At 41.1% G+C, this 26,779-nt stretch overlaps 1 protein-coding gene across 1 annotated transcript; it reads left to right on the top strand.

The window, feature by feature from the left end:
- LOC311313487 (uncharacterized protein) lies at positions 1-23,051 on the top strand. Its single transcript, XM_084443618.1, has 2 exons — positions 1-236; positions 21,164-23,051. The coding sequence occupies exons 1-2, from the start codon at positions 47-49 to the stop codon at positions 22,315-22,317; spliced, it is 1,344 nt and encodes a 447-aa protein (XP_084299744.1). The 5' UTR covers positions 1-46; the 3' UTR covers positions 22,318-23,051.
- Positions 23,052-26,779: the final 3,728 nt, after the last annotated feature.

Here is a 26,779-nt window from a genome sequence, read left to right as displayed (position 1 = left end):
TAGAACTGGAGTTTACGGCAGGGTGTCCGAATTTCAAACCCTAAAAATGTCCAAACTACAGCTGTTCGCAGATTTTGTTAACGAGCGATTAGCAGCGGCAGCTGTGGAGATATTTGGGCAGTATGAAAAAACGCTTGCAGAGTGCCAAGAAGAAATCTGTCGATCCAAGGAGAAAAGCGCCCAACTGCAAAGAATGGTGGACATTCTTCAATCCGAGATCAAGCTACATCGAACAGGTTCTATATTTATACCCTCCTCTGCTGTGGTTAGAGTCACTGTTTCATGTTCTGAATTTAATTCACCCACCATTCTCTACAGCATTTAGCTTGTAGCTAGCATTCATGTTGTTGTACTTGTACTGTATCTCATGCTAGCTGAACTGCTCATTGGAATGAATGGGTAGCCATCTTTGAATGTCCTGCACAGTCTCAAGCTAACGCTAATTTTATGCTTTATTATGCAGCACATCGATGTTAACAACGTTCCATGTTTACAATGTGTTTAGCTAGCTTAGAAGCTAACGCCGTCGTAGTAACGTATTTGGGTCACATTCCTAAGTCGTTAGACCAAATTCGCTAGCTAGCCGGCTGCAATGATTGCTAGCTAGATAACGTAAGGTGAAACGATAGCTGGTTAAAGCTCATTTAACTAGCCTATTTAGGCTTATCAGTTATAGGGAGGTAAAGTGACGAAGCGCCCTCTAGTACTAGTAGTATGGTTCGCACCGTTGTATTAAAATGCGTTGTAAAAAAAAAAAAAAAAAAGAAGAAAAAAAAAAAGTATATTTTTGGCTGCACTGCATTGTTATTCACGTCGTTTCTAAGGCATCAATGACAATTGAGTCATTGTTTATCGATTTTGATTGTCTGTGCAGTTAAAGACAATAGAATGGATTAAGAGTGGATACATTTTTAATCGGTGGACGCTACAGCCACTCCGTGTGTGTGTCTCGGCAGTGCCGCCTACACGTGTGCGTACTGGGTGGGCCATTGCCTCGGGCCCCCAACTTATAAAGAGCCCCATAAACACCTCATAAACGTATAGTTAAGAATTCTTTTTATTAACTTTTTGCTAATAATTAAAGGAGTAGTAAAAGGAAAATGCATGTTTAGGCCTGTCTTAAGGTTACTTATGATCATATACAATGTTTCAGATCAAAACGTTGACAAAACTAGCACTTTTGAGAAAGTCTGATAATTGCTCTACCACCGTTTTGGTCATACAATGGATGTGGGTGGGCATCTTGAAAAATCTTTAAAAAACATGTTAAACTCTCGATTTCAAAGACAAGAAGCTCACCGAGGGGGTAACTGGTGTCCGTTGGTGTTCTGAAATTAAATTCGCCGTAAAGTGTGAATCCTGTAGGGTTTTATTGATCATTTTATGAAATCCATTGACTTGTATTGACGCGACCGTTGTAGATGTGTAGATCAATCCGCAGAGGGGATTCAGGAAGCGGAACTACTTCCGGTAGCTATTGTTATTGTTTATGTTGCTAGGCTACCTAGTTTGCGGAAGTTTACACACGTATGTACTGCGACTAAATAGTTCTATGCTAAATATTTAAAAAAGCCTTTCCAGATGAACTAGAATCTTACTTTATGGCGAATTATATGTCAGAACGCCAACTAACTAGGGATGCAATCAATTAATCGAAAATCGATTAATTGATCGTTAAGGATTTACTCGATAATGGGATTTTACTCGATATAGGATTGTGTACCGTAAATCCTCTAATAGTGGCCGGGCCTTTATTTACTGAGCTGCATAGAGCCCCAGGCCTTTATTGGAGGTAGGCCTATATTAGAGGCAGGCCTTTATTTCTTAAAATTAAACTCTCATGGACATAATCCCTTAATTTCAGAACTTTTATTGCAAAAACATTGCACAAATCAAAAAATATGCCCTGTGTCATCCAACAAAACAAATCAAAGTGGCCTACCGGTATGTACAGTCATTAAAAGACCAATTTTCGCCATGTTTTAGGGATAAACTGTTAGATAAATCAGGCTATGAATGAAATTTTAAAAATCCCCCTTGGACAAACTCTCAGAATATGGATTGGAACAAAACTGGAAAGTTAGGTGTATGTAGGTGCTACTCAAGTGGTGGTTTTGATGTCCCTAAGATGAGAAATAACTCATTTTGAGAAAACGGGCTTTGAAAATTTGTATTGTAAAAAACATAATATTTACAAACACAATATCCAATCACATCATTAGTAACAACATTACACAACATCTGAAAACACATAGAAACTGAAAACTGAATAACACAGCATGTTGTGGATTCAGAATAGTCCAGGAGTAGACATTTTGTATAGAGAAGTAAGACCTGTTTAGTTGGAAGCCCACTCACCACGTCAAGGTACAGCCCACGAGTGGGATGTTAGTAAGACGAGACTAGAGACGAGACAATGTTAGTAGGGAAGAGAACATTCCCTTTTAGAAAGCTTGTATTATTTTGTTAAACAGATCATGGACAAAGATAGACACATTTGACGAGGACATGCATGAGAAAACAGATTATCTAGCTTTTTGTGTTTTTTTAAGCGTTTTACATGGAGAAAACATGAATGAATGAATGAACTAATGAACATGAAGAGTAAGCTGATTCATAAATACACAGGACAAGATGTGGTAAACAATGCAGGGTAAACACCAATAGAAGCTAAATATAGATTGCCAAACAAACAAGTGATATAACCATCGTCAAAAGCAACACCATAGGAGACATCAGGCTACGCCGTCATAGGTCTACAGAGTCACTCCTCAGATGGCACCACACTAGCTATCTACAAAACTCTTCTAGGCAGCTGGTTTGTAGATCCCACTCAGCTGCAGTCTACAAAACTATTCTAAGCAGCTGGTTTGTAGATCCCACTCAGCTGCAGTCCATAAAACTGTCCTAAAACCACAATATGTTCCTGGTGCGCATGGGGTTGTCATCAGTGAAGCGGACTACCCCATATTGCCGCCTTCATGTTGTCCACTGAACGCTGGTTATTGAGAATTATTGTAATAATTCTCAATAACTGTAATAATTTTGTAACATTTTGCATTTATTGGCAGTCAGCTTACCTACCTCTGGGTCCACATCTGCCTGCCTAATCTGCTCTCTGCTTCTGTGCAAGGACTCCAGACCTCTCTCTATTTCAGAGAGAGGAGCGCAGGAGAGAGGAGGAGGCAGGAGGAGAGAGAAGGGGAGAGGGGAGGAGACGAGGGAGAGGGGGAGAGAGGAGCGTGGGAGAGAGAGGAGTGTGGGAGAGAGGTGCGCGGGGGAGGGGGAGAGAGGAGTGAGGGGGAGGGGGAGAGAGGAGCGCAGGAGAGAGTAGAGGAGGCAGGAGGAGAGAGAGAAGGGGAGGGGGGGAGAGAGGAGGGGGGGAGAGAGAGGAGCGTGGGAGAGGGAGAGCAGAGAGAGGGGGAGAATGTTGTTACTGAGATCGTTATTGTTACTGAGAGGTATAGTTACGGTATTCCGGTTAGAATTGCACTCGAATTGCACTAATTAGAGGATTTTATGTTGGTATTTATTTTGGTATTCCTCCTGAAAATGACTTGAACTTGCCTACTGCATTACTTGCACTTTTCCTTTTATTTGAAGTTAACTTTTATATTTTATAATATTATATTTTATGTTGGACTGCAAGACAGAGAGGATTTTTTTTGTTGTGGAATATTGCCCTGCAGTGCAGAAGCATAATTTATATATTTGTACAAGAATAATTGAATAAAATACTGAAATGTTAATAAGAGAAGTTTTTGACATTTATTTGGGGAAAATTAAGTGATATATTAATCGAACAGTAAAAAAATAATCGTTAGAATAATCGTTAAATTAGTCGTTAGATTAATCGACTAATCGAAAAAATAATCGCTAGATTAATCGTTAGAAAAATAGTCGTTAGGGACAGCCCTACTGGACATGCAAGCACCGGCTATGTCAACTTGCGCGAATAGGCACTTTATATCTCATAAATGTAAACCTTTCCATTTAGTTTCTCTTGTTTTCTGTTCAACCTTGCGGGCAAACACTGTTGTCGTTGTTGCTTATTAAGTTTAGAACGCTTTACAGACGGCATTGTTTGGATTAGATATCAGGAAATGGAAACATGTCACATGACGCGCTGAACCAATCACGTTCTCAGAAATCAACAACAGCCAATGAGATTTCACGTTTAGCATCAAACCCGCCTTTGTATTTCCACGATTGGTTGCTGATACAAATGAAACTATCAGGTTTGGTTGCGATAACATCAGGCTTGAGAGAGAGATCTTTCTATCGATATATCACATGAGCGGATCCAAAAGACGGCCGCGCTCTGGTTCGTTGCGAAAAAATGCTAACTTTTGGTGATGTTAGGAAGAATCTACAGACGCAAACAGATTAAATGAAGTAAAATATTTTTGATGTTTTATTTCCACTAGTATGAAAGAAGACATGTTATGGAAGCAAACTAGCACAAAATCTCAAATTTGACCAGGGCGTTGAAAAACGATGTTTTCACCTACCGTGTCTCCCCTTAATCGATTAACTGATCGTTAACATTACCAATCGATCAAGAAAAATTCCTAAAATTGACATCCCTACGTCTAACACCTCGGTGAGTTTCTTGTCTTTGAAATCGAGAGTTTAACATGTTTTTGAAATATTTTTCAAGATGCCCACCCACATCCATTGTATGACCAAAACGGTGGTAGAGCAATTATCAGACTTTCTCAAAAGTGCTAGTTTTGTCAACGTTTTGATCTGAAACATTGTATATGATCATAAGTAACCTTAAGACAGGGCTAAACATGCATTTTCCCTTTACTACTCCTTTAAACAAAAGTTTTCCTAAACAGCCATATATTGACTTAGGAAGGTTGCAGAAACAGTGTAGGCTAATATAGTTAGGCAGACAAGCTAATCCAGCACACCTTAGTGCATAGAAAATTCACCAGAATGCAGGAAATTAAGCTTTTGATGCCCACAATGTCCTGGGGGAAGGCCCACAGATCTCCCTGCTTAAGGCACCACCTCAGCCTCATTTTGAGCCAAGCCAAACCCCTGGAATTTAATAGAAAATTGGCGAACTGATGCAATGTCCATACTATGTTTGTGGTATGTACTATATAGTATGCCAGATGTAGTATACTACATCAAAATTGTCCGTACTATATAGCAACCTTATAAACAACCTTTACTATCAGAAGAGCCATTTTTGGCCAAAAAATTAATACAAAATCTGACTAGAGTCGCAAAGTCGCAAAACACATTTAATCTTAAAATGAAGGTCATGCTTCCCCTTAGATTTATTTTCAGGCGTGGTGGTATATGCACCCAGGGGGGACACACAAAGGGGGGCGCGAGTGTCTGGGGGTCCAAGGGGGACATTTTGAGCACCAAACACTACATTTCCGGCATTCTGGTGAATTTCTATGCAGTTTGCTGCTATCTAACCTGACTCATCTGGGAAATCTCCTTTCGGTATTGCCTGTATCCAAACAACGTCTCTTTCTACTACTTTAGATAGGCCTAGATTATTTAGATAGGCATTTTCAATGGTGTTGCCCTAACAACCGTTAGCATTGCGGATAACCGCTCTCTTGATGTGAAATGATGTCTGAGATCTGGCTGTCTCAAGTCCACACAAGTCTGCTTCGATGCATCCTCGATAAAATGGGCTGAGCAAGAACACATCCTGGCATTTGATGCTGACTTGGGACTTGCGTACTTTTGAATTCGAACAGTACTTGGGCTCCGACTGATGACGTTTCACAAGGACACAAGTACTGACAAGTATGCATATTAGTGTTGTCACAATACCAAAATTATGACTTCGATACGATACCGGCCCAAAATATCTCGATACCGATACTGAAACGATACCACGGCAAAAATCTAAAACATAAGGAAAAGTAATGGAATAATAGATGACAGAACATGGAACTTTAAATTGTTGGCTTTTTTTAGTTTTCTTTTGGCATCTTTTGAGTCTTTATTATATTCCCTGTAGCTTTCAAACACAGATGGAAGGGAAGGCTGCCTCGACTGGGTGGTTTGGAATTGTGCTGGCATCTGTTTGTCTGTGTGGGGAGAAATCAATAAATTATGCCTATGTTGTTGCAAACTGTGAGATAATCAGAAGAACTTGAAAAGCTTATTATTATTATTATTATTAATTAACCCAGGCCTATTGAAGCATTTTTTCTATTCCAAATTATCAGAAGAGATAATTGTCTCACGGTTAACTGTTCTTTTGCTCTAGAAGGTCGGAGCAGGGATTTTTTTTGTCACGTGCGCTAGGCAGAGAGCTAGGCTTGCAGCCAGGCTGCAGCTATGCTAGCTAAAAGTCTCATGCTACGGATGAAGCTTCTCTAGCTATCATCTGGTGCAATAAATTTATTGTGCATTCATACATTCAAACATAAGGTAGGCTTAATATCCTTTGGTTGTATTCAGTACTGGTGTTGCTGTTGTGTGCATCTTATCTTCTATCACATTCGCTAACCTGTCGCTCTTTGAATTCTTTGTGTACTGTAAAAAGTCAGCATGTTTGTCTGCAAGATGCTTTGCCAGGTTGGTCGTATTGGCTCCCTTGGTTTGTATAGATTTGTAGCATTGTTTACAGATGGGCTTTGTAATGTCCGTGGGCTTGCTCCCACTGTTGGCTCTGTAAGCAAAATAATGCCAGATTTCGCTACGCACATCAGCTTTATCGACAAGCTGTGGACGGTCGACATTTGTACTTGTAGCCATCTCAGGTTAGACTAGTTAAACTGTTGCGCAGCTCGCTGCAGAGTGACAGAGCGAGGAGAGAGAGAGGGAGAGAGCGCGCGGGTGCACACACACTGCCCCGCGACTCGGGGATCTTGGGAGAGAGAAGCAGAGCGCTAACCTACAAACAAACACGGCTTCACTGTCGCATGAACGCAACTCAATATATACAGCTCTTATTAAAACACTGTCTTTAAATATTATATAATATAATTAAATTTATATTTTATTATTATATAATATAATATTTAAGTATCGATACTTTAAATTTGGGTATTGTACCATTTTTGACGACAGAGTATCGCGGTACTTTTCTAGTATTGATACACCTTGCAACACTAATGCATATTGGAAAAGGGCCCAGAAGTCCTTATGACCCACAATCCTCAAGCGGTGTTGTTACCATGGAAATGTGTACACTGTCGACAGTTGGGCGCAGGCTACTGAGTGACTGATGTTTTTCATTCATTCTTGATCTAAGAACGTTAACCAGGGTTATAGCTAATGTTAGCTGCTTATCCTATGCAGCTCTGGCAACTCACGTAATAGCTTAACATAATGTATGTGAATGTACTTGCATCACAAATTCATATTATTAAAATGAGTAATGCCTTATCAATGTGATCCACCGCTTCCTTGCTGACGCCTTCTCGGGGAATGGGTAGATTCCCATCTACACAGCTACTGTGGCAAGCCTAATAGACAGACCGACAGACAGACGGGTAGATAGATGATATGAACAAACTTTAAAGGAGTATTTTGCCACTGGGAATATACAGGTCAATTGAAATTGAGTCACCTATGTAGTAGAAATATGCAGTTGTCTGTGCAATTTGTGCCTTATGGCCAGGAAAAGACACAATTTTTTTTTGCTCAAATGGAAGAAACCTGCAACTAGGCTACCACAATGTAGAGAAATAATTGGGTCTAATACAGTAGGGCAGCAATCCCCGATCCCCCATTTCACCCCACCCCACAAACGCTCACTTGCTTAGCTGTGGGGCATAAGGTCCTTACACACCTGGCGCCATTTATTCACATGATTAATTAGCAAATAATAGAATTAACTCCCATGAATGAAGATTTACACAATCAAATGCGAAGTTGTGCGGGGCGGTTTCGATTTTTGTGTTTATTCGCTATAAAATCAGTTTGACCATTGATATTGCTCATTATACACAACGTCTTATTGAGACAACAGTGGTGGCAGTCGTGACAAAAGAAAGTATATAATATTTATAATTATGAAAATTATGAATCTCGGATATTGGTCCTACATGTGAGGGACTGTATCACAAACAATGCCTCAAACTCCATGATGGAGCCATGATGTCATTTTGTTTTTGTTATTTAGGATAATCCATCTAAAGCACTATATAGGCTACATGAGTCAAAGATGAATAAGGATTTAAAAATTCAAAAAAAATGAAAATGGCTAAAAATGCCAATTTAATCACTTCCTATCTTTATTTAAGTGTTCTGTACACAACTCAACAACAGGGATTAATTTTAACAATTCAACTATACATTTGTGATGAATCGTATGATTTCTTCCATGAAAAATTCTGGGTAACGGGAATGGGTTTTAAAATTATTAAAATGTCTACCATTGTTGGCATATAAAAGTTTATAGATATTCATAGCTAGAGCTAAACTAACAATTACTGCTCAGAAAACTATATTTTCTTCACAATGAATGTAGTATATTTTGTTATTTATGCTGAAAAGGGCTCATAAGTTATTGTTGATCACACAATAATCAATGCCAAAAAGAGAAAAGAACTGGAAAATGTATTAAAATGCTTTACAGTAAAGGTAAAATGGTTGCTTATTGTATCCTTAACCCAAGAAAACATAATTGTGTAATATAACATAAAAATCTGGGTTAAATTACTTGACCGTGTCATTGTTACCCCGAATGACATGCTGTTAGCCAGGAATGACATATGGCAAGATGTCAAAGTATTTCATTAAAGGCTGTCTCAGGAACATATTTTTTTCAACAATCATACTTAGTAGAAAGCAAGAGACACTTGATCTGACACGCCAGATGGTTTGCTTCACATAACCATCTGGGAACTCTCCATTGTAAACTGTTTGGAAAAAGGCAGGCACTTTCAAATATACTTGGCAGGTGATTGGATGAACCATCTGTCTATCACCGTTTATCACGCGCTAACTTCAACCGCTCCTCGTCATGAACCCACCCAGCATAGCTGTTTGTATTCCAAATTCCTCAGAACCAACACTGATTGGATCGTTTTCTGATCTGGCACAAACTCATCTCTATAGAGAGTATCCAGACTGATTTGCGAGAGAATGTGAACTTGTGAAATCAAGAAGGCTAAGAAACACTGAAGAAGACACAAATTTTTCATATTTGAAAAATGTTTTTTATTTATTTTATTTTTGATTTCATTATTTTTGATTCCTCTTGTTATTCTTTCACTGTTCCCTTTTCTTCCTTGTGGCAGAAGGAGTCATCAGCCAATTTGATTTGGACTTGTATTTGTGGTAGCTAGACACAAACATAGTGGCCCTCATTTATCAAATTGGCGCACATTCTATCGCACATTCCATCGCAGAAATGATGGTAGGACTGCGTCCATGTGTGATCTATCAAACAATCGTATGCCATTGTACGAATGATCGCGCGTTGATAAATGTGGCGGCTGGAATCTATCGTAATTAGAATATTAGGGATGGGACGGTTTGAAATTTTTATATCACGGTTATAGTGACCAAAATTATCATGGTTCACGGTTTTATCACGGTTAGGGATGGGTCTCGTTAATTTTTATCGATACTGATACCATTATTGAGACTGCTTAACAATTCGAGTCATTATCGATCCCACTATCGATAACCTACTTTTTTTACTATTTGATGGAAAGACAAGACTATAAATTCTTAAAAGAACTGAATTGCTATTGTTAAATTGTGGCACTACTGATGCACAGGGCATAACGTGAAAAGACAAAAAATAAATTATACTGCAAAAAATTTAATAAAGTAGCCTATAGGCTAAACTTTACATAACATAACACACCATTACATAACAAATGGCTGGTCTTAACTAAACAGTATTAGAGAAAGACAATCTCCCTCCCTCTTTCCATCCCCTTCTTCCCTCTCTCCCTCCCTCTCTCTCTCTCCATCTCCCTCCCTCCCATTCTGTCCCCCTCAGTACAGTATACTTTACACAACAATAACAACATGACATGACCAGCACTGCAGCTTGCTAACATTAACCAGCTAGTGCTATAGCATTGTACATGCTTAAATCTAGATGTCTTCGTTGCAAGCTAGATTCCCTCTGTCATCCGCTTGCTAAAGGCTACAAAAACGTTGTGGTGTAACTTAGACTACAGTGGGTCATTCATTCATTCACTAGTTGTGCCCAGTAACGTCACTGCACCGAGCTAGCAAGCTAACGGTAGCTAACTTTAGGTACCGCTCGCTAGCTGCAGTACGTTACTACTAGTCTAATGGATGAACCACTGTAAGTTATAGCTTTAGCCAGCCGATGACAGAGGGAATCTAGCTAGCAAAGAAGACATCTAGCACTAGATTTAAGTGTCAATGTCAACGAACGGGATTTATTGAGGTGCGCACAGCATGCATACCTGGGGTGGTAGAAGAGGACGAGGGAGTTGGTCTGTCTCGCACTTTGAGACTATCAAATGTAGTGCAAGTCCCAATTCTAATCTGATGGGCACCATTTAAGTTCTTTAGCATAGACGTTGTATTTCCCCCCTTGCAGGAAAATATCTTGGAGCACAGGTTGCATTTCGCCTCCTCCTTTTCTTTCACTTTTGTGAAATGTAACCACACCTTAGATCGCTTTGTGCGCTCAGCCATATCCCCTGTTGATTCTCTCCGCCAAAATACATCTCACTTTCGGCCATGCCGTGTTGTGTGTGTGTGTGTAGTGTTGTTGTTTTCGCCTGAAGTCAAAACTCTGACTACGCGCTGCTACCTGTGTGGCTTTTCCTCGGAAATTGAACGGGGATGAGGGTCAGAACGCATTTAGCATGTTTTTCAAAGTCAGACAGCATTTAGTATTATTTTTCAGTGACGTAGTCATGCACGGTTATATTTTTATTTTTTTATGCACGGTTATCTTGATAAATGAAAATTTAACCGGTTGTACTGTTTTCACCGTGACACCGGTAACCGTCCCATCCCTACTTTATATTCTGGGTTCAGAGGCCTCGCCCCTAGAGTTCACAACATGGACAAGCGGAATACCACCAAAAAGAGAAACTTCTCTGAGGTTGAAATAGAGGTTTTAACCTCTCAATCAATCAATCAAAGTTTTATTTGTATAGCGCATTTCATACCCAGAGGCAACACAATGCGCTTTACAGAGAACAAGGGAGGTGGGCATACGATCCACTCTCTACATATTCAAGAGGGAAGCAAAAAAAACGCCCTGGGGGCCAGATAAGTGAGCTGTAAAAATTCTTCCCTGACCCCTGCTAAAAAAGCATCATAGGAGAGACATGGCAAATACTGGTGTGTTTGCTATGGCCCAGGCCTAAAGCCGGAAGTGGGCTGGTGTATGTCTGTGTGTACGTGTGTGTGTGTTAACTAAATGCTACGACATCCACAGCAGACACAGGGGTATCTATCGGACTCCGGGAGTTCTGCTGGTGACAGTGGGGCATCCACTGGACCTGGTTAGAAGATAGGAGGGAGAGAGAGAGGCACTAGGGAGAGGGAAGGCAGAACAGGGTTAGTAGCACACAGAGCCATAAAAACCACACAGATTTAAAACGGGCAACCTGGAGCAAGCTCCTGGAATATATTTGTCTAATGGCTAAGAACATTTATAGAGCAATAAATTACATTAAATTAAATTTTCAGAGCAAGAAAGGCTAAGAGCATCAGGTCCAGGCCTAAGCCAGATGTGGACTGATGTAGTGTTGTCACGATACTGGAATTTCTAACTTCGATACGATACCTTGAAAAGTATCGATACTCGATACCATTTTCGATACCACGGGGAGAAATTGACAACATTGAGGGCATAAAATTTTCGATTTTTTGACCTGCTGAAAGCAGACTGTCTTCCTCAGCCTCGACAGCGCTCCAGACACACGGTCTATATCCAGGCCCTTGCTAATGGCTAGGTGTAGGTTGTGCCCAAAGCAGGGGACCCATGTGAAGTCCTGCTGAAATGGTTTTTTGTTATTTGAGGCATTTTCAGTGGTGATGCCAGCCATATTTGACATGTCCAGCTCCCATGTTTCATGTACCATCTCCTCCAACGCCTCCCTCAAGCTGTCCCCTGTGTGCTCTGAGTGCAGCCCAACACAGCCCAAACACCAGCTCTGAATGTCCCAGGATTCTGTTATAAACTGCAGAGTTACTGCCATGAATGTGGATGTGGCCCTGCTGGTCCACAGGTCAGTGGTGCATGAAAAGAAGGGTTCCCCCCCCCCAAGGCTCTCCATGATTTTATATTTTGTTTCATTGTATAGGGCGGGGATTTCAGTGTACATGAAATGATTCCGTGAAGGAAGGGCATACTTGTTATTTAACTGTCCAAGAAGTTGTCTGAACCCAGGTTTCTCAACAGTATACACGGGGACCTGATCTATGTACTCTGCTACAGCCCTGTTCAGTTTCTTGGTTTCATTTGATTTTGCATCATACTTTCTTTGTTGTTCAAATACAGCTAGTAGGGTAGGCTGTGTGTGTGTCGCTTTTGTTGCAGGTCGATTCTCCTCAGCTTCTCTCTGGTACTATAAGAGAAGAGAAATATCACTTTTAAAAACCTTGGTTTCTCTTTAGATCCGACCTTTAAAAATAACTCTTATCTAATCTAATCTTAGAAATTAAGTAAAGTTAATAGTACTGTGTGTTAAGCATAACAGCATCTAAGTTGATTTACTGACCATTAACTCAAGATTCCTCAGGCTTGATAGCTGGTGTTGTCCTGTTAGCCCAACAGCCATTCTCGAAGCTAAGCTAACTAGCTCTAGTTTACATCCATGAGCTAGCTAGTAGTGAGCTAGCTAATTCCCCTCAGCTATTCAGACGCCACATTGACTGCTTTGGCCCATTGCTGGATAGCTTTGAGGGGGATTAGCTAGCTAGCTTAGCTTCACGTTAGCTATCTTATCTACCGCCCCCCCCCCCCCCCACACACACACACACACACAGTCAATGCGGCGTTTCGATAGCAAGCTCATGGATGTATTAAACTAGAGTTCATGTATTAAACTAAAGTTAATAGTTTACTGGGCCATTTTGTTTAATGTTTCAGTGATGTTGAAAGTGGAGCTGTCACCAACCTCTCTAAATTCTTTATAGAGATCCGCGTGTCGGTCCTAGAGGTGTTTTGCTAAATTTGTTGTGTTTGCACCTTTCGTTGGCACTACTCTGGAACAACGCTTGCAAATGGGCTTCGTGGCATCTTTAGCTTTTCCTTCGTCATTTGCTTCAAACCCGAAGTACTTCCAAACAGCACTTCTGCTGTTTTCTTTATCCACGAGTCGCGGAGGCTCTGCACTTGCCATCTTCGGAGCGAGTGAGAGGATTTGTTGACCAGACAGGTCTGTGAGGGGGAGGGGGCGGGGCAGGGCAATGTGTGCAGAGCAGCAGCGTGTGTGTGCCTGTGTGTCAACAACTCGCTGTAGGAGAGAAGACAGAGCGAGAAAGCCAGCTGGTATCGATAGTGTGGAAAATATCGATATTGCGGGAAATTAGTATTTAAACTGTTTTAAATATTCAGAATCGATATGAATCGAAAAATCGATATTTTTGACAACACTAGACTGATGTGTGTCTGTGTGTACGTGTGTGTGTACTAAATACTACGACATCCACAGCTGACACGGGGGTATCTATCAGATTCAGGGTGGTCTGCGGGCGACAGTGGGGCATCCACTGGACCTGGTTAGAAGGTAGGAGGGAGAGAGGCACTAGGGGAGGCAGCAAACGGTTAGTAGCACACAGCCATTGAAGCAACACGGCTGTCAGAACAGAACAAGCCTGTTTCAGGGTAACCAGCTTCTGTACACTATTTGATATACATACAGTGCATAGCAGGATAAATACCAATGTATACAGAGGATTCACAGGTAGGTTTGAGGCTGCCTTTCTGTGTCTCAAGGTCCTGGCTAGTGATTGTAGGCTAGGTCGAAAAGGTACGTCTTGAGATCTCGCTTGAAGACCTCCGTTTCGGCCCTTCTTAGGCTTAGGTAGGGTGTTCCAGAGGTTAGGGGCATAGAAACTAAAAGCTGCCTCTCTGTGTTTCTTGGTCCTGGCTTTTGGAACTGTTAAAAGTTCAGTACCTGAGGATCTGAGTGGTCTGTTGGGCATGTACATTACAAGCATGTCTGAAATATATTCTGTTGAGTGACTGTGGAGAGATTTATAGACTAGTAATAGTATTTTAAAGTCTATTCTAGAGTTGACAGGTAACCAGTGTAGTGATTTTAAGGCTGGTGTGTCTCAAGTGCAGTCTAACCAACTGGTGCTATTTGGTAGCCTCAACAGTGGCATCAAAGGAAGCAGGAAAAATGCGGTATGGAGAGAAATCACTGCTGCAGTGAACAGCGTTTCTGTGGCCAATCGAACTCCAACAGAATTGTACATTTTTAATTTATCCTACATCTTTACATGACAGTAGGCTATGGCCTATATGATATAATATCATGATTGCTCATGTCCCAATCGTTTTACATGAAGGTGAAGAAAAAATGGTCAGATTTGAAACTCGCCACCAAAAAGCGTGTTACAGCGCTCACTCGGCCATGCTTTATAATCAGAATGTGTTTATTGCTATGCAGTTTTTCAACATACTTGCCTACTAGGAATATGCACCATGCCCGAAGCAAATTCCTAGTATGTTGAAAACGACATGGCAATAAACAAATTCTTATTTTGATTATAAAGAGGCAGTAAGTGTAACGTTTATCTTATTCTTACCTTACTCTGATCATGCATTTGCAAGCAACATTGTAAAAATGTAAAACGGCGGTGGGGTCGGATAACAACGGTGAGCGGTGGTAAAGTAATGCCTCGGTGAATACACGGTGTATGCCCGAACAACGGGTAACACCGATAACACAGACAACCATAACAAGCCTACTTTCAATCATCATTGAGATTACTTAAAGGACAATGCTCGTTTTTGACAACCTGGACCTTATTTACGACATATTATTGCTACGGTATTTATTTAATGTAGCCGATGTTTTCGTTTGATAAAAATGTATTGAAACAAATAAGAGGTAGGCTACAGTACACACACTATAAAAATCTCATTTATAAAGCACAGGGGGGAAGCAAAAAAAATAGCGCAATAATACCGCATAAAAAGCCACCCTTTGAAAGCCACCCTTTTGTATCGCTGGGGAAATTTCTTCACCGCGACAGCCCTACTGACCGCTACCATTAATGTTATGGAAGCTGCTGCTAGTTGTTGCGATTTCATGAGCTAATTGGCTATCCTGCTCTTATTGTGCTGGATTAGCATTGGAAGCATTGGAACTGATGTGTCCAGGCGACAAGACCTATCTTAATTTATCAGACATTATTTCATGTCATTTCAATTCACAGCTATTTCAGTAGCGTGACTAGCTTCCGTTCCATTCGACCAGTCCTTAACAGAAACAAGCCAGCCACGCACATAAGCCAGGCTGGACCTGGCCTGGTTTTAACAATGCAATGGACCTTATAACCGTAGCCATTAATCGTAGCCTACATTTTGGTAAACGGGAGCTTCTCTAAATGCTTCATGGACATCGCGGTGGGAATTCTTAAATGTAATTTCTTCTAATAAATGCTTCATGATAGACAATGATCTCAAATTTGACATTCACTTGAAATAAATCATAACAATTTACTTAACTGATGTCGAGACTGCATGCCAGCCAGAATGTGTAATAAGCTATAACGGGACTGGCAATTTGCGATTCTAACGGGAAAGCTGCGCTCAGCAATGTTGGGGTTTGTCACATCCGTAACGCGGAAAATACACATTTAGAAAGAGATTAGAACAACTATATGTTGCATATATGACATAAGTGAAAGTTAGCTTTGCACAGAAAGTTTGGGCAATATTGCATGTAAAATGTATTTTTTATAACGACTTTTGCTGAAAAATGTTACGGACGTGAAATTGGCTGTCCTGTAAAAGCGCGTCATCTTGACATGGCTCAACCGTTAAAGGGATGAACTCAAATGACCCAATATTATACATATTGCATTACAAGCCCCTTATCTCCACATGAGAGGCTGTGGAACCCGTGTGAGTGAAAAAATAGGCCCTTATGCCCTTTTAACAACTCATACAATTAGGTTAACTGAAAATGTTATTTTTTAATTACTCTGATACCTGTTGTAATGGGTGGAAATATGCAATTTCTTAAATGATCTGATCAGATGAATTCAGTACACCAAAATATAGACCTTGATGACATATTTTAAAGTGATTTTGTTATGTATAGTATAACTTTATTTTTTCATGATGAGGTTGACATTTACATGGAATTGCCCATAAGACGTTTGACTCACCGAGATCACTTTGGTGTAGTTCGGAGGCATGTAGAAGAAATTTAAAATCCAGCGCGAGCCAGTATATCCATGTAATGGCGGTAGTCGGGGCACTTAGAATGCAGTTTCTAAAAATCTATTTTCTGCCGCGAAACGGTTGTTTTCATCAATCTGTCTTGATGAATCGCTAGTTGTGCTTACATAGAGCATAGGCCTGTTGTGGTATTTCACATGCCTCTGTAATATGATCTTTAGAGAGTCGTTAGACACGAAATAGCTTCCTCACTTGCTCCAGCACGCATGCGCACAGCGTGCTGGAACAACGATTGCGCGCTGTGCGCATTAGTGCTGGAGCAAGTGAGGAAGCTATTTCGTTTCGAAAGACGTTTCTAAAGATCATGGCATGTGAAAACCACAACCGGCATATGCTCTATGTAAGCACAACTAGCGATTCATCAAGACAGATTGATGAAAACAACCGTTTCGCGGCAGAAAATAGATTTTTAGAAACTGCATTCTAAGTGCCCCGACCACCGCCATTACATGGATATACTGGCTCGCGCTGGATTTTAAATTTCTTCTACATGCCTCCGAACTACACCAAAGTGATCTCGGTGAGTCAAACGTCTTATAATATGTCGTAAATAAGGTCCAGGGGCCTCATTTATAAACATTGCGTAGAATCCACGTAACTAAGTTAGCTTAGCTAAGTGATTACTAAAATATACGCACAAAAAATCTCCGATTTATAAAACGCTGCGTATCACAACCCATGTTCACTCAGGCACGCCTACGCCAGCTGCCCTTTATAAATCACAATCAACACTTAACTTGGCGCACGTGAACGCGCGTTCTGATCACACCCCAATTAACGCCCACAATTGCCTATAAATGGTCAGTGATACGCCTATACATATGCAACGACAAAGGAGCCGAGTGCAAAAGGCAGAAAGAGAAGAGACATTTTACCGATGCGAGGTGGAGGTATTGGTCAACGAGGTAGAGACGCCGCAAAAGGATCTTTTCGGAACGATGATTTCACATGTGCACGACTGATAAGAGAACCTGTTAGGCCTGAGTGGTCCCATTTAGATTATAATGAATTATCTATCATGCAGGCTATATTGGCATTCGTTTAGTGCGGTAGGCCTTATTAGGTGGCTGCTTATATCCAAACTGCTTATCATTATAAGCCTATAGTGTTGTTGCATGGGTAATGGGGTTTGGATCTATATTGCACGTAATCTAATGCTTCACAGGGTGGCCCATGAATAAAATGCCTAACTTATCAACGTATAAACGGGTCAATTTACAATGACATCCATAACAATGCAAACATGTAGGCCTATAGTGACTACTTAAGGCAAGTATCCCCAATTTAACTGTACGACAGATCTGAGGGTTCTTTGCAGCAGCCAATTTGTGTATTTTCCGGGATATCGTGCATTTCACATACTTTCTCAAAACATTCTGTAGGCATGTAGAAGCTGCGTGTTCTAATGGATGTTGCGGGATAGCCAAGCACATAAGAACATCTGTGCCAAGTCCCGGCATATCCAAGGCCCCGTGCGTCATGGCCTACTATAATCCAGCTATATCAGTGTCTGTATCGAGGTCTTGTAAATATATGGGGTCCATGGATGAGTTTCATGTGATTCTATAAAGCGTAATTATAGCTACACACATGACGATTCGGCAAATTAATAATCAAACTTGCTCCCTTGTGTTCTTACAACTTGGAGACGCATCACCTCCATGCGCTGTTTTGCGCACAGCTAATTCTACCAAAGCGGAATGTGAGCATTGGGATGACATGCGTTTTTAGGCCCACATTCCTCGTATGCCTGCTACATGACAATCATAAGACAATATGAGGATATATGATGATGTACAATATAGCTTATGTAGCCTACAGTTGCCTCAAGTAGGACATTTCCATTCACCGCTCAACATCATTGTAATTGCGGCTTGCCTCAGTGGTCATTCGGGTTTACATAAAAGCCTAATCAAATATAGGCTACAAATACATAAATACATTAACGTATAAATATGTGGATAATTAAACATACGAATAATTAACTAAATGAATGATTAACTGAATAAATATAGGCTACTTCAACGCCGAATGCAACATTTGTTTGGTGCGGTATAGGCCTTATAGTTGTAGGCTATCGACATACGGAATCATTATTATGATAAGCTTATAGGCTCGTGTCGTGTTGTGTTATCAACGTAATGTGGCTTTTATTCATAGGCTACTGCCCGTGATGCTTCTCGGGATAGCCTATAAATCAATAGGCCTACAACATAACATTATATTATGACACAAATGGGTCAATTCACAGACACATCCCAAGCAATGCCGACATTATTTCGTGATAGGCTACGGTGGCGATTGATTCCGTTTAAACTGTGTGACACATTGGAGGGTTTCTTGCAGCGACCGATGTATTTATTATTCAATATGTCATGTGTTTCACAGACTTTCCCGAGTTTCATCCCTCTGCCATCGGAGTCGTGTTTTCCCCTTTCTCCAGAAACGTGCTAATCGTAGTTAAAGGAGGGTCGAAGTGTGCGTAGAGTTACGCACACCTTCCGCCAACTTATCGCTCAGCTCGTTTTTTTATAAATACCGAAAGTAGCGTAGAAAGTTGCTCAGCATGGGTTACGCACGCTTTTGTACTTACGCAACGTTTATAAATGAGGCCCCAGGTTGTCAAAAACGAGCATTGTCCTTTAAAGTAAGTCTTTCTTGTTCTTTTTACACTAACATCACATTGCAGTTCTGTGGACTCAAGTTCAACAGTAACATAATCCATTTTCAACAAAAGCGTACTATTGATTTGTTATGTTATATTTATTTGTAATGCGCCCTCCATCCAATAATTACATCGGCCTGGGGCGCAGCCCGGGAGACAGATAGGTAACAGAACGAGACACGACAACACAGAGACAACAGTTAGAGAACAGCAGACATTCATGACAAAACACACAACATGCTAGCTCAGAAATCAACATTTAAAATGTGTGTTTTATGTTTGGCCCTAAAGTACTCTAGAGTGAGGGCGGTCTTGATGCTCAGAGGGCATTTAAGAGAAGGAGCTTCAATGTTGAGGGCTTGCCAGGGTGGGAATTATGTGGAGGCCATGGCCGTCGGTGCCCCTCGCTCTGGCCGTGATGCCCTGAAAATGATTGTACCCCTTGTGACCACCATGGCTTTTGTGCCCCTGCTACAGTTAAAATCTTGGTTGTTTTAAAAGCATCACGGACCCACTCCTGGACCCTCTGCAGTTCGCCTACAGAGCAAACAGGTCTGTGGACGGCACAGTAAACATGGCCCTTGACTACATTATATAGCACCTGGAACACGCAGGCGCCTACGCCAGGATCCTGTTTGTGGATTTCAACTCTGCTTTCAACTAGAGGTCGACTGATTAATTGGCTGATTGGTTGACTGATGGGACATTTTTAAAACTATTGTTATCATCTGAATTGGGCTCCGATAGTGGCCGATGGCTGCACAACCTCCACCCATAGACCATATTCAAACTATGTAGGCCTAATCCACCAAATCATACTTAAGGCTGTGTTCCTACTAGACTTATTTTTTTTTTTTTTATTTTAGAAAAAGGGCTGCCTTCTGCGCCTATTTTCAATATTTTCTAGGGGTACCCTCTTTTTTTCCAGGCCAGTTTCACTAGTTTGTTTTTTAAATGATTCTGCTTTTTGAATTGTGGTTCAACAATGTGATTTTCATTAGTTTATTTTCAGTTATTTTTCTTTATTATCACTTTTGTCAGTTTCAAGTTATTTCAATCAATCAATCAAAGCTTTATTTGTATAGCGCATTTCATACCCAGAGGCAACACAATGCGCTTTACAGAGAACAAGGGAGGTGGGCAGACATCCCACCCCTACATATTCCAGAGGGAAGCAAAAAAACAGTAATCACCCGGGGGCCAGATAAGTGAGCTGTAAAAATTCTTCCCTGACCCCTCTCAACGAGGCGATCGAGCAAGCTCCTGGAGTATGTTTGTCTACCGGCTAAGAACATTTATAAAGCAATAAATAACATTAAATTACATTTTCAGAGTAAGAGAGGCTAATAACATCATAGGAGAGACATGGCAAACACATTTCAGCGACCATTGTGGGTTTTTCTTTCTTTAACGGAAGGGTACCAACAATTTTGTCCACGTCTGTATACACATACTCACTTACACATTACACTTTGCACACTCATTGTACTGACCACACTACATTTTGTGTATTGATTTTTATCTGCTTATTTTGCACTCTTATTTTTTGCTCTTTGCACAGTCCTGTCTTTGCGCTGTCCCGTCTTGTCCCTGCACCCTGTCCAGTGTTGTCTCCATGTTATGCACCAGGTCCAAAACTAATTCCTAGTATGTTGAAAAACTGATTCTGATTCAAATCAAGTTTAAAATACTTCCACATCTCTGACTATTCAGGTATAACCAAACTTTGGGGCGTTTCATTCTCTGTGCCATTGTCACTAGTCCACTCTCCTCTGCTCTCGATTTGTGTGTCTCTGTGTGATAAGAGAGAGATCACTTCTGATAGGAACAGTGGAAATAGACGATTCTTAATCTTATTAAAAGTTAAAAATGGAAAAGAAATAGAATAGAAAGTAGAATATAAATAGAAAAACAATTGTCTTAATTTCTCAAATACCGTTAACAGAACCGGGAATGATATAATGGGTCACAAAATATACTTGGGCGGCCGCTAGTATACCAGGGCGCCCCGCCCCAGTAAAGTCTGTGTGGGAACTGTCTGAATTGGATTTCCCTGATTTTCACTGTCATACATATTGGGTTGTAGAATAATGAAGTAGGCTTTATCCTAATATTTATCCTCCTTTTCCCCACAGATGTCCAGCAGCTCTCTCTCCCAGAGCCCCCACAGATTAAAGAGGAACAGGATCTGTGGACCAGTCAGGGGAGAGAGCAGCTTCAAAGGCTGCAGTCTGATACTACAGACTCCATATTATTCATTTCTCCCAGTGGCAAAACCCACTGTGGTCCAGGGGACTGGTCTCAACTCCCACCTCTGGACCAAACTCCAACTGTGGAGAACAAAGAAAGAGACTTACCCACCAACACAACTGATGTACAAATCAAAGCAGAGTCTGATGAAGAGGACTGTGGAGCCTCAGAACCAGCCAGCAACTCTCAACCTCCAGACTGTCCTACAGCTCAGAGTTTAGAAGAGGAGGACAGAGGAGAGCTGCTGCCTGATCTGAAGCCTATCAAATCAATTAGAACACAGGTTAAGTGTTCCAGACCCATTCCCAGCCCTGACACCTGCCTCCAAACCAAGACCAGCCCCTGGGCCAGGCTTTTTCCCAGTACCCACTCTGGTACTGAGAGGGAATATGTTTCTTCTGGGGAGGCTGAGAGCAAGACAACAGAGAAACCATATCGGTGTGAAGAATGTGACAAAACCTTTAGTAACAAAGTTACTTTGGTAAAACATAAGAGAATCCACACAGGAGAGAAATCATATCAGTGTGAAGAATGTGACAGAGCTTTTAGTTCTAAAAGTCATTTAGTTGACCATAAAAGAAGCCACACGGGAGAGAAACCATATCAGTGTGAGGACTGTGACAAAGCTTTTAGTCGTAAGAGTAATTTACTTAGCCATAGAAGAAGTCACACAGGAGAAAAACCATATCAGTGTGATGAGTGTGACAAAGCTTTTAGTCATAAGACTCATTTAGTTAGCCATAGAAGAAGCCACACAGGTGAGAAACCATATCAGTGTGATGAATGTGACAAAGCTTTTAGTCATAATACCTCTTTAAGGAACCATAGAAAAAGCCACACGGGAGAGAAACCATATCAGTGCCAGGAATGTGACAAAGCTTTTAGGTGTAAGAGTCATTTAGCTGACCATAGGAGAATCCACACAGGAGAGAAACCGTATCAGTGTGAGGAATGTGACAAAGCTTTTCGTAGAAATGCTCATTTAGTTTACCATAGAACAATACACATGAGAGACACTATACCAGTGCCAGGAATGTGACAAAGCTTTTAGATATATTTTTTAATGTTGGTCATGTACATAATAGATCAAATATCTGTGAGTGTTTGAGGTGGGTTTGATAGCCTAGTGTTTGCATTGCTGGGACAGTTTCGTGGTTTCATTTTGACTTAAAGCTCAATGAGAACTTTTTATAGTTCAATATTCACCTTTACTTGCCATTAGTTTATGAATTGGCCTTAGCAAGAGCCCAAAATCATTTTCGTGACATGAGACCCTGTGAATGTATTATTTTTAGAATTTCGGTGTACTGGCTAGTACACTGGCGGGAAATCTTGTGGTGGAAACGGAAGTGACACGTTTTGCGTGTCACAATATCAGGAAGACAACACTTTGCCCCGTGAAACGAAATCTACATGCACATAAAAGACCGGTATTTACCTGCATTGAAACCATCCTTCTAGAAAGTAGCTACAATCTTCAAATCTAGTCTGCGCCACGCTCGTTTGTTATTTTCTTCCCCATCATTACAGTGAGTGAGTGGGGGATTTTGGGAAGTGTGATTCTGGAAGACAGATGTGGTGCATCTGTCTTCTTCCCTGGCGTCATTTGACTATTCCAAAATGCATTGTTCCTTACTTCTTAACTTTAGGTGATCTCTGATCTAATAGCCTGGTGAATCTGACGCATATCTCTACACAGCTGGTATCAATCTATTCATGTCAGAAATATGATTTCTTCAAGGAAATCAAACTGCATTCAAAAGGGGACCATAATTCATCTACGGCTCCTCGTCAGAGCTTTCTTCTCTTCTCCTTCCCATCTCTCAATGACCTTTTACACCTGTCTAAACTCCTTGTGTTTTTGATCAGTGTCCTGAAACGCTGAAATATTCTATAAATAAAGACCTGGTTGTGTTGTGGTCATGACATTTCTATTTTTATTTTTTTTATTTACATTCCTTACAAGCTTCATGACGATTGTATATTACCCAAATCATAGTGAAAAAATTCCCTGGATAGGCTATTCCACATGCATTGTGGGGACACACCTGGAACTATCTAAACCAACAGAAAAAACGGGAAAACAAAAGCCAGCTCTGCCCCATAGAGGCATATTTTATTTCTTTATTCAAAGTATTTCAGGAACCAATAGCCTATACAACAAAATGTGTCCATGTTGACAATGTGGTGCAGTTCAGCTCTGCACATGCTGTTCGAGACCGGCCGGGTTACTCAGCCTCAACCATCCTGATCTCTCACACTTTCTGTTGAACGAGGCTAGGTTTACTCAGCTAGCCAACTGACTGGAACGTCAAATAAATGCAACTACATTTTTTGCAAAGCTTAACTTAATATGGGCTGTTGGGTGTGTGTGTCTTTATCCATTCACAGAGAATCTCTTGAAAATGTTTGGGGAATTAACTGGCTAACTAATAATTTGACTCGAGTGGGGCCCAAATATGAGAAGGATGGGATGACATGCTCGAAGATCTTTTCATTGGACAAAAAAAAAAGTGGCATAGTCATGTCAGAGTTTGTAAGACTTAAGACTTTCAACAAGGCACTAGTGTATACAAACCCTAAATGGGGAATTCCAATAAAATAACCAGCGCTTGCTTGAGTTCAGCATGTTTATAACAATACATTTCACATTTGACCTTGTGACCCGGCTGTGCAAGGTTTTGTATTCTCTGTATCCAGGGGGTGTGATGTTTCAGGGATTGAAGATAAAGCAACTAACAGCTGTCCTGACTTAAATAGTTTTACATCCTATCCTTGAATACACAAGACAATCAGGCCACACTATGCTCATATGGAGTGTGCTCACATTCGGGTTATCATTGGGAAGAATTTCTCACCACTTTTATTAGTTCAGGGTCAGAAAGACCTGACGGAATGGTCTGAAATAAAACCCAATTTGATAAAAGTAACAAGAATGCCTGTAATTCTTAAAAACGAGGATCACTTAACACACACACAAAATTATATAAATCAATTTGAACAAGCAACGATTAAATAGATGTTATTTCATAATCTGTCAGCAGGGGGTACCACATCATTACGTTTGAGAGAAACATCAGGACACGTCTCCTACAGATGGTGCTGTGCAACTAGAGTCGAGACACAGCCTCTTCAGCGAAGTACCAAATCTCCCTTATCTTTTGAGTGGAAACACAACCCTAGCCCTAGTGGTGTGAACCACACATCTACACCGATTCCACAGTCCAGGCAAAGTCCACTAGATGAACCAGTCAGTCCACTACGTTAAAACACCCCTAAAACAAAGCCAAGCATTCTACCTTAAAATGATCCCGTCAAACCTACAGAAAAGATTCCAGATAGTAGAGCAGGGGAGGGACAGAAGAGGATGGAGAAGAGATCTATAGTTATAAAATCCTGTCATATTTTGAATTGAATCAAGAGTTCAGCAATGAAAGGTGGTAGACAAGATGGTGTCCAGCTGATCACCAGGGGGAACCTCGATGACAGATTCAGATTTTATTTGTCACGTTCTATAGTAGCCTACGGCATACAGTGAAATGTTGCTGCCAGCACCATGATGTGCTCAATTTGTATTTTATAAATTTTACAAAAATTACAAATTACATAAAACTATACAAATGAAGGCATGGATGTATTACAGCATATATTATACATAATCCCGGAGGGGGGGGGGGGTATACTGTCTATACAAATAAAAGCCAGTCCTTGTAATGTCCTTGCTCCACACATTTCTTTTGCATGCTGGTAAAAACTCTGGCTACGGTGTGAAGTGAAGGACAGGTGCTTCAGCCAGGGAACAGAGATGACACACTGAAGGTCATAACTGCAGCACTCTGTGTCCAGACCAGAATGTGGATGACAGAGAACTGTGTTGGTGGTGCAGATGATGGCACAGGGACTCCATCTCACGTGTGTGTGTTGGCCACCTTGGGTACATACTGTACACATGCTGTGTTGAGAATGAGGCTGGCTGGGCATTGCTACAGACACTGAGCTTCCGGCCAGCAGCCTGGTGTTATGGGAGCCATCTACATGGTGCGGTCGCGAGGACGTCCTACCAAAACATTCGTGGATATAATAAAGATGGATGCAGGAGTGGAGACCACCGATGAGATCGCCAGGTGTATGGAGGACCGGGATAACTGGAGACAAAGATGGGAGGCCCATCTGTGGACGACCTGATGAAGATGCTGTGTTGACCACCTTGGGTAGGCTACATACAAGCTGGACCTACTGTCCTGAAAGAGCCACCTGTTTATAAAAGCCCCAAATCCTCTCTCCTATTGAAACCAGAGCAGCAGTGCAACAAGTTCATTGATTTTTGTTGTTGTTAAAGCTCAATGAGAACTTTATGGTTCAATATTCACTTTTACTTGCCATTTATGAATTGGCCTTAGCAAGACCGCAAAAATAATTTGTGACATGAGACTGCATGAGACTACAGAAGAGCATTAGGGCCAACAACTGAGTTTATTTTTTTAAGCTTCTGAGAAGTCAGAATTTCTGAGAAAAAAGTCAGAAATAACTTCTGAGATTAAAGTCAGAATGTCTGAGATTAAAGTCAGAATGTCTGAGATTAAAGTCAGAATTTCTGACTTTAAAGGACAATGCTCGTTTTTGACAACCTGGACCTTATTTACGACATATTATAAGACGTTTGACTCACCGAGATCACTTTGGTGTAGTTCGGAGGCCTGTAGAAGAAATGTAAAATCCAGCGCGAGCCAGTATATCCATGTAATGGCGGTGATCGGGGCAACGAGAATGCAGCTTCTAAAAATCTATTTTCTGCCGCGAAACGGTTGTTTTCATCAATCTGTCTGGATGAATCGCTAGTTGTGCTTACATAGAGCATAACTGTTGTGGTTTTCACATGCCATGATCCTTAGAAACGTCTTTCGAAACGAAATAGCTTCCTCACTTGCTCCAGCACTAATGCGCACAGCGCGCAATCGTTGCTCCAGCACGCTGTGCGCATGCGTGCTGGAGAAAGTGAGGAAGCTATTTCGTGTCTAACGACTCTCTAAAGATCATATTACAGAGGCATGGGAAATACCACAACAGGCCTATGCTCTCCATGTAAGCACAACTAGCGATTCATCCAGACAGATTGATGAAAACAACCATTTCGCGGCAGAAAATAGATTTTTAGAAGCTGCATTCTCGTTGCCCCGATCACCGCCATTACATGGATATACTGGCTCGCGCTGGATTTTACATTTCTTCTACAGACCTCCGAACTACACCAAAGGGATCTCGGTGAGTCAAACGTCTTATAATATGTCGTAAATAAGGTCCAGGTTGTCAAAAACGAGCATTGTCCTTTAAACTCAGAAGCTTAAAAAAAAAAACTCCGCTTGTTGGCCCTAATGCTCTTCCGTATGAGACCCTGTGAATGTATTATTTTAGAATTTCGGTGTACCGGCTACTACACTGGCGGGAAATCTTGTGGTGGAAACGGAAGTGACACGTTTTGCTTGAAACGAAATCTACATGCA

This window comes from Borostomias antarcticus (assembly GCF_949987555.1).
Source record: "Borostomias antarcticus genome assembly, chromosome: 9".
NCBI lineage: Eukaryota > Metazoa > Chordata > Actinopteri > Stomiiformes > Stomiidae > Borostomias > Borostomias antarcticus.
The sequence above is the reverse complement of the archived record's forward strand: the minus strand, read 5'-3'. Positions and strand labels throughout refer to the sequence as shown.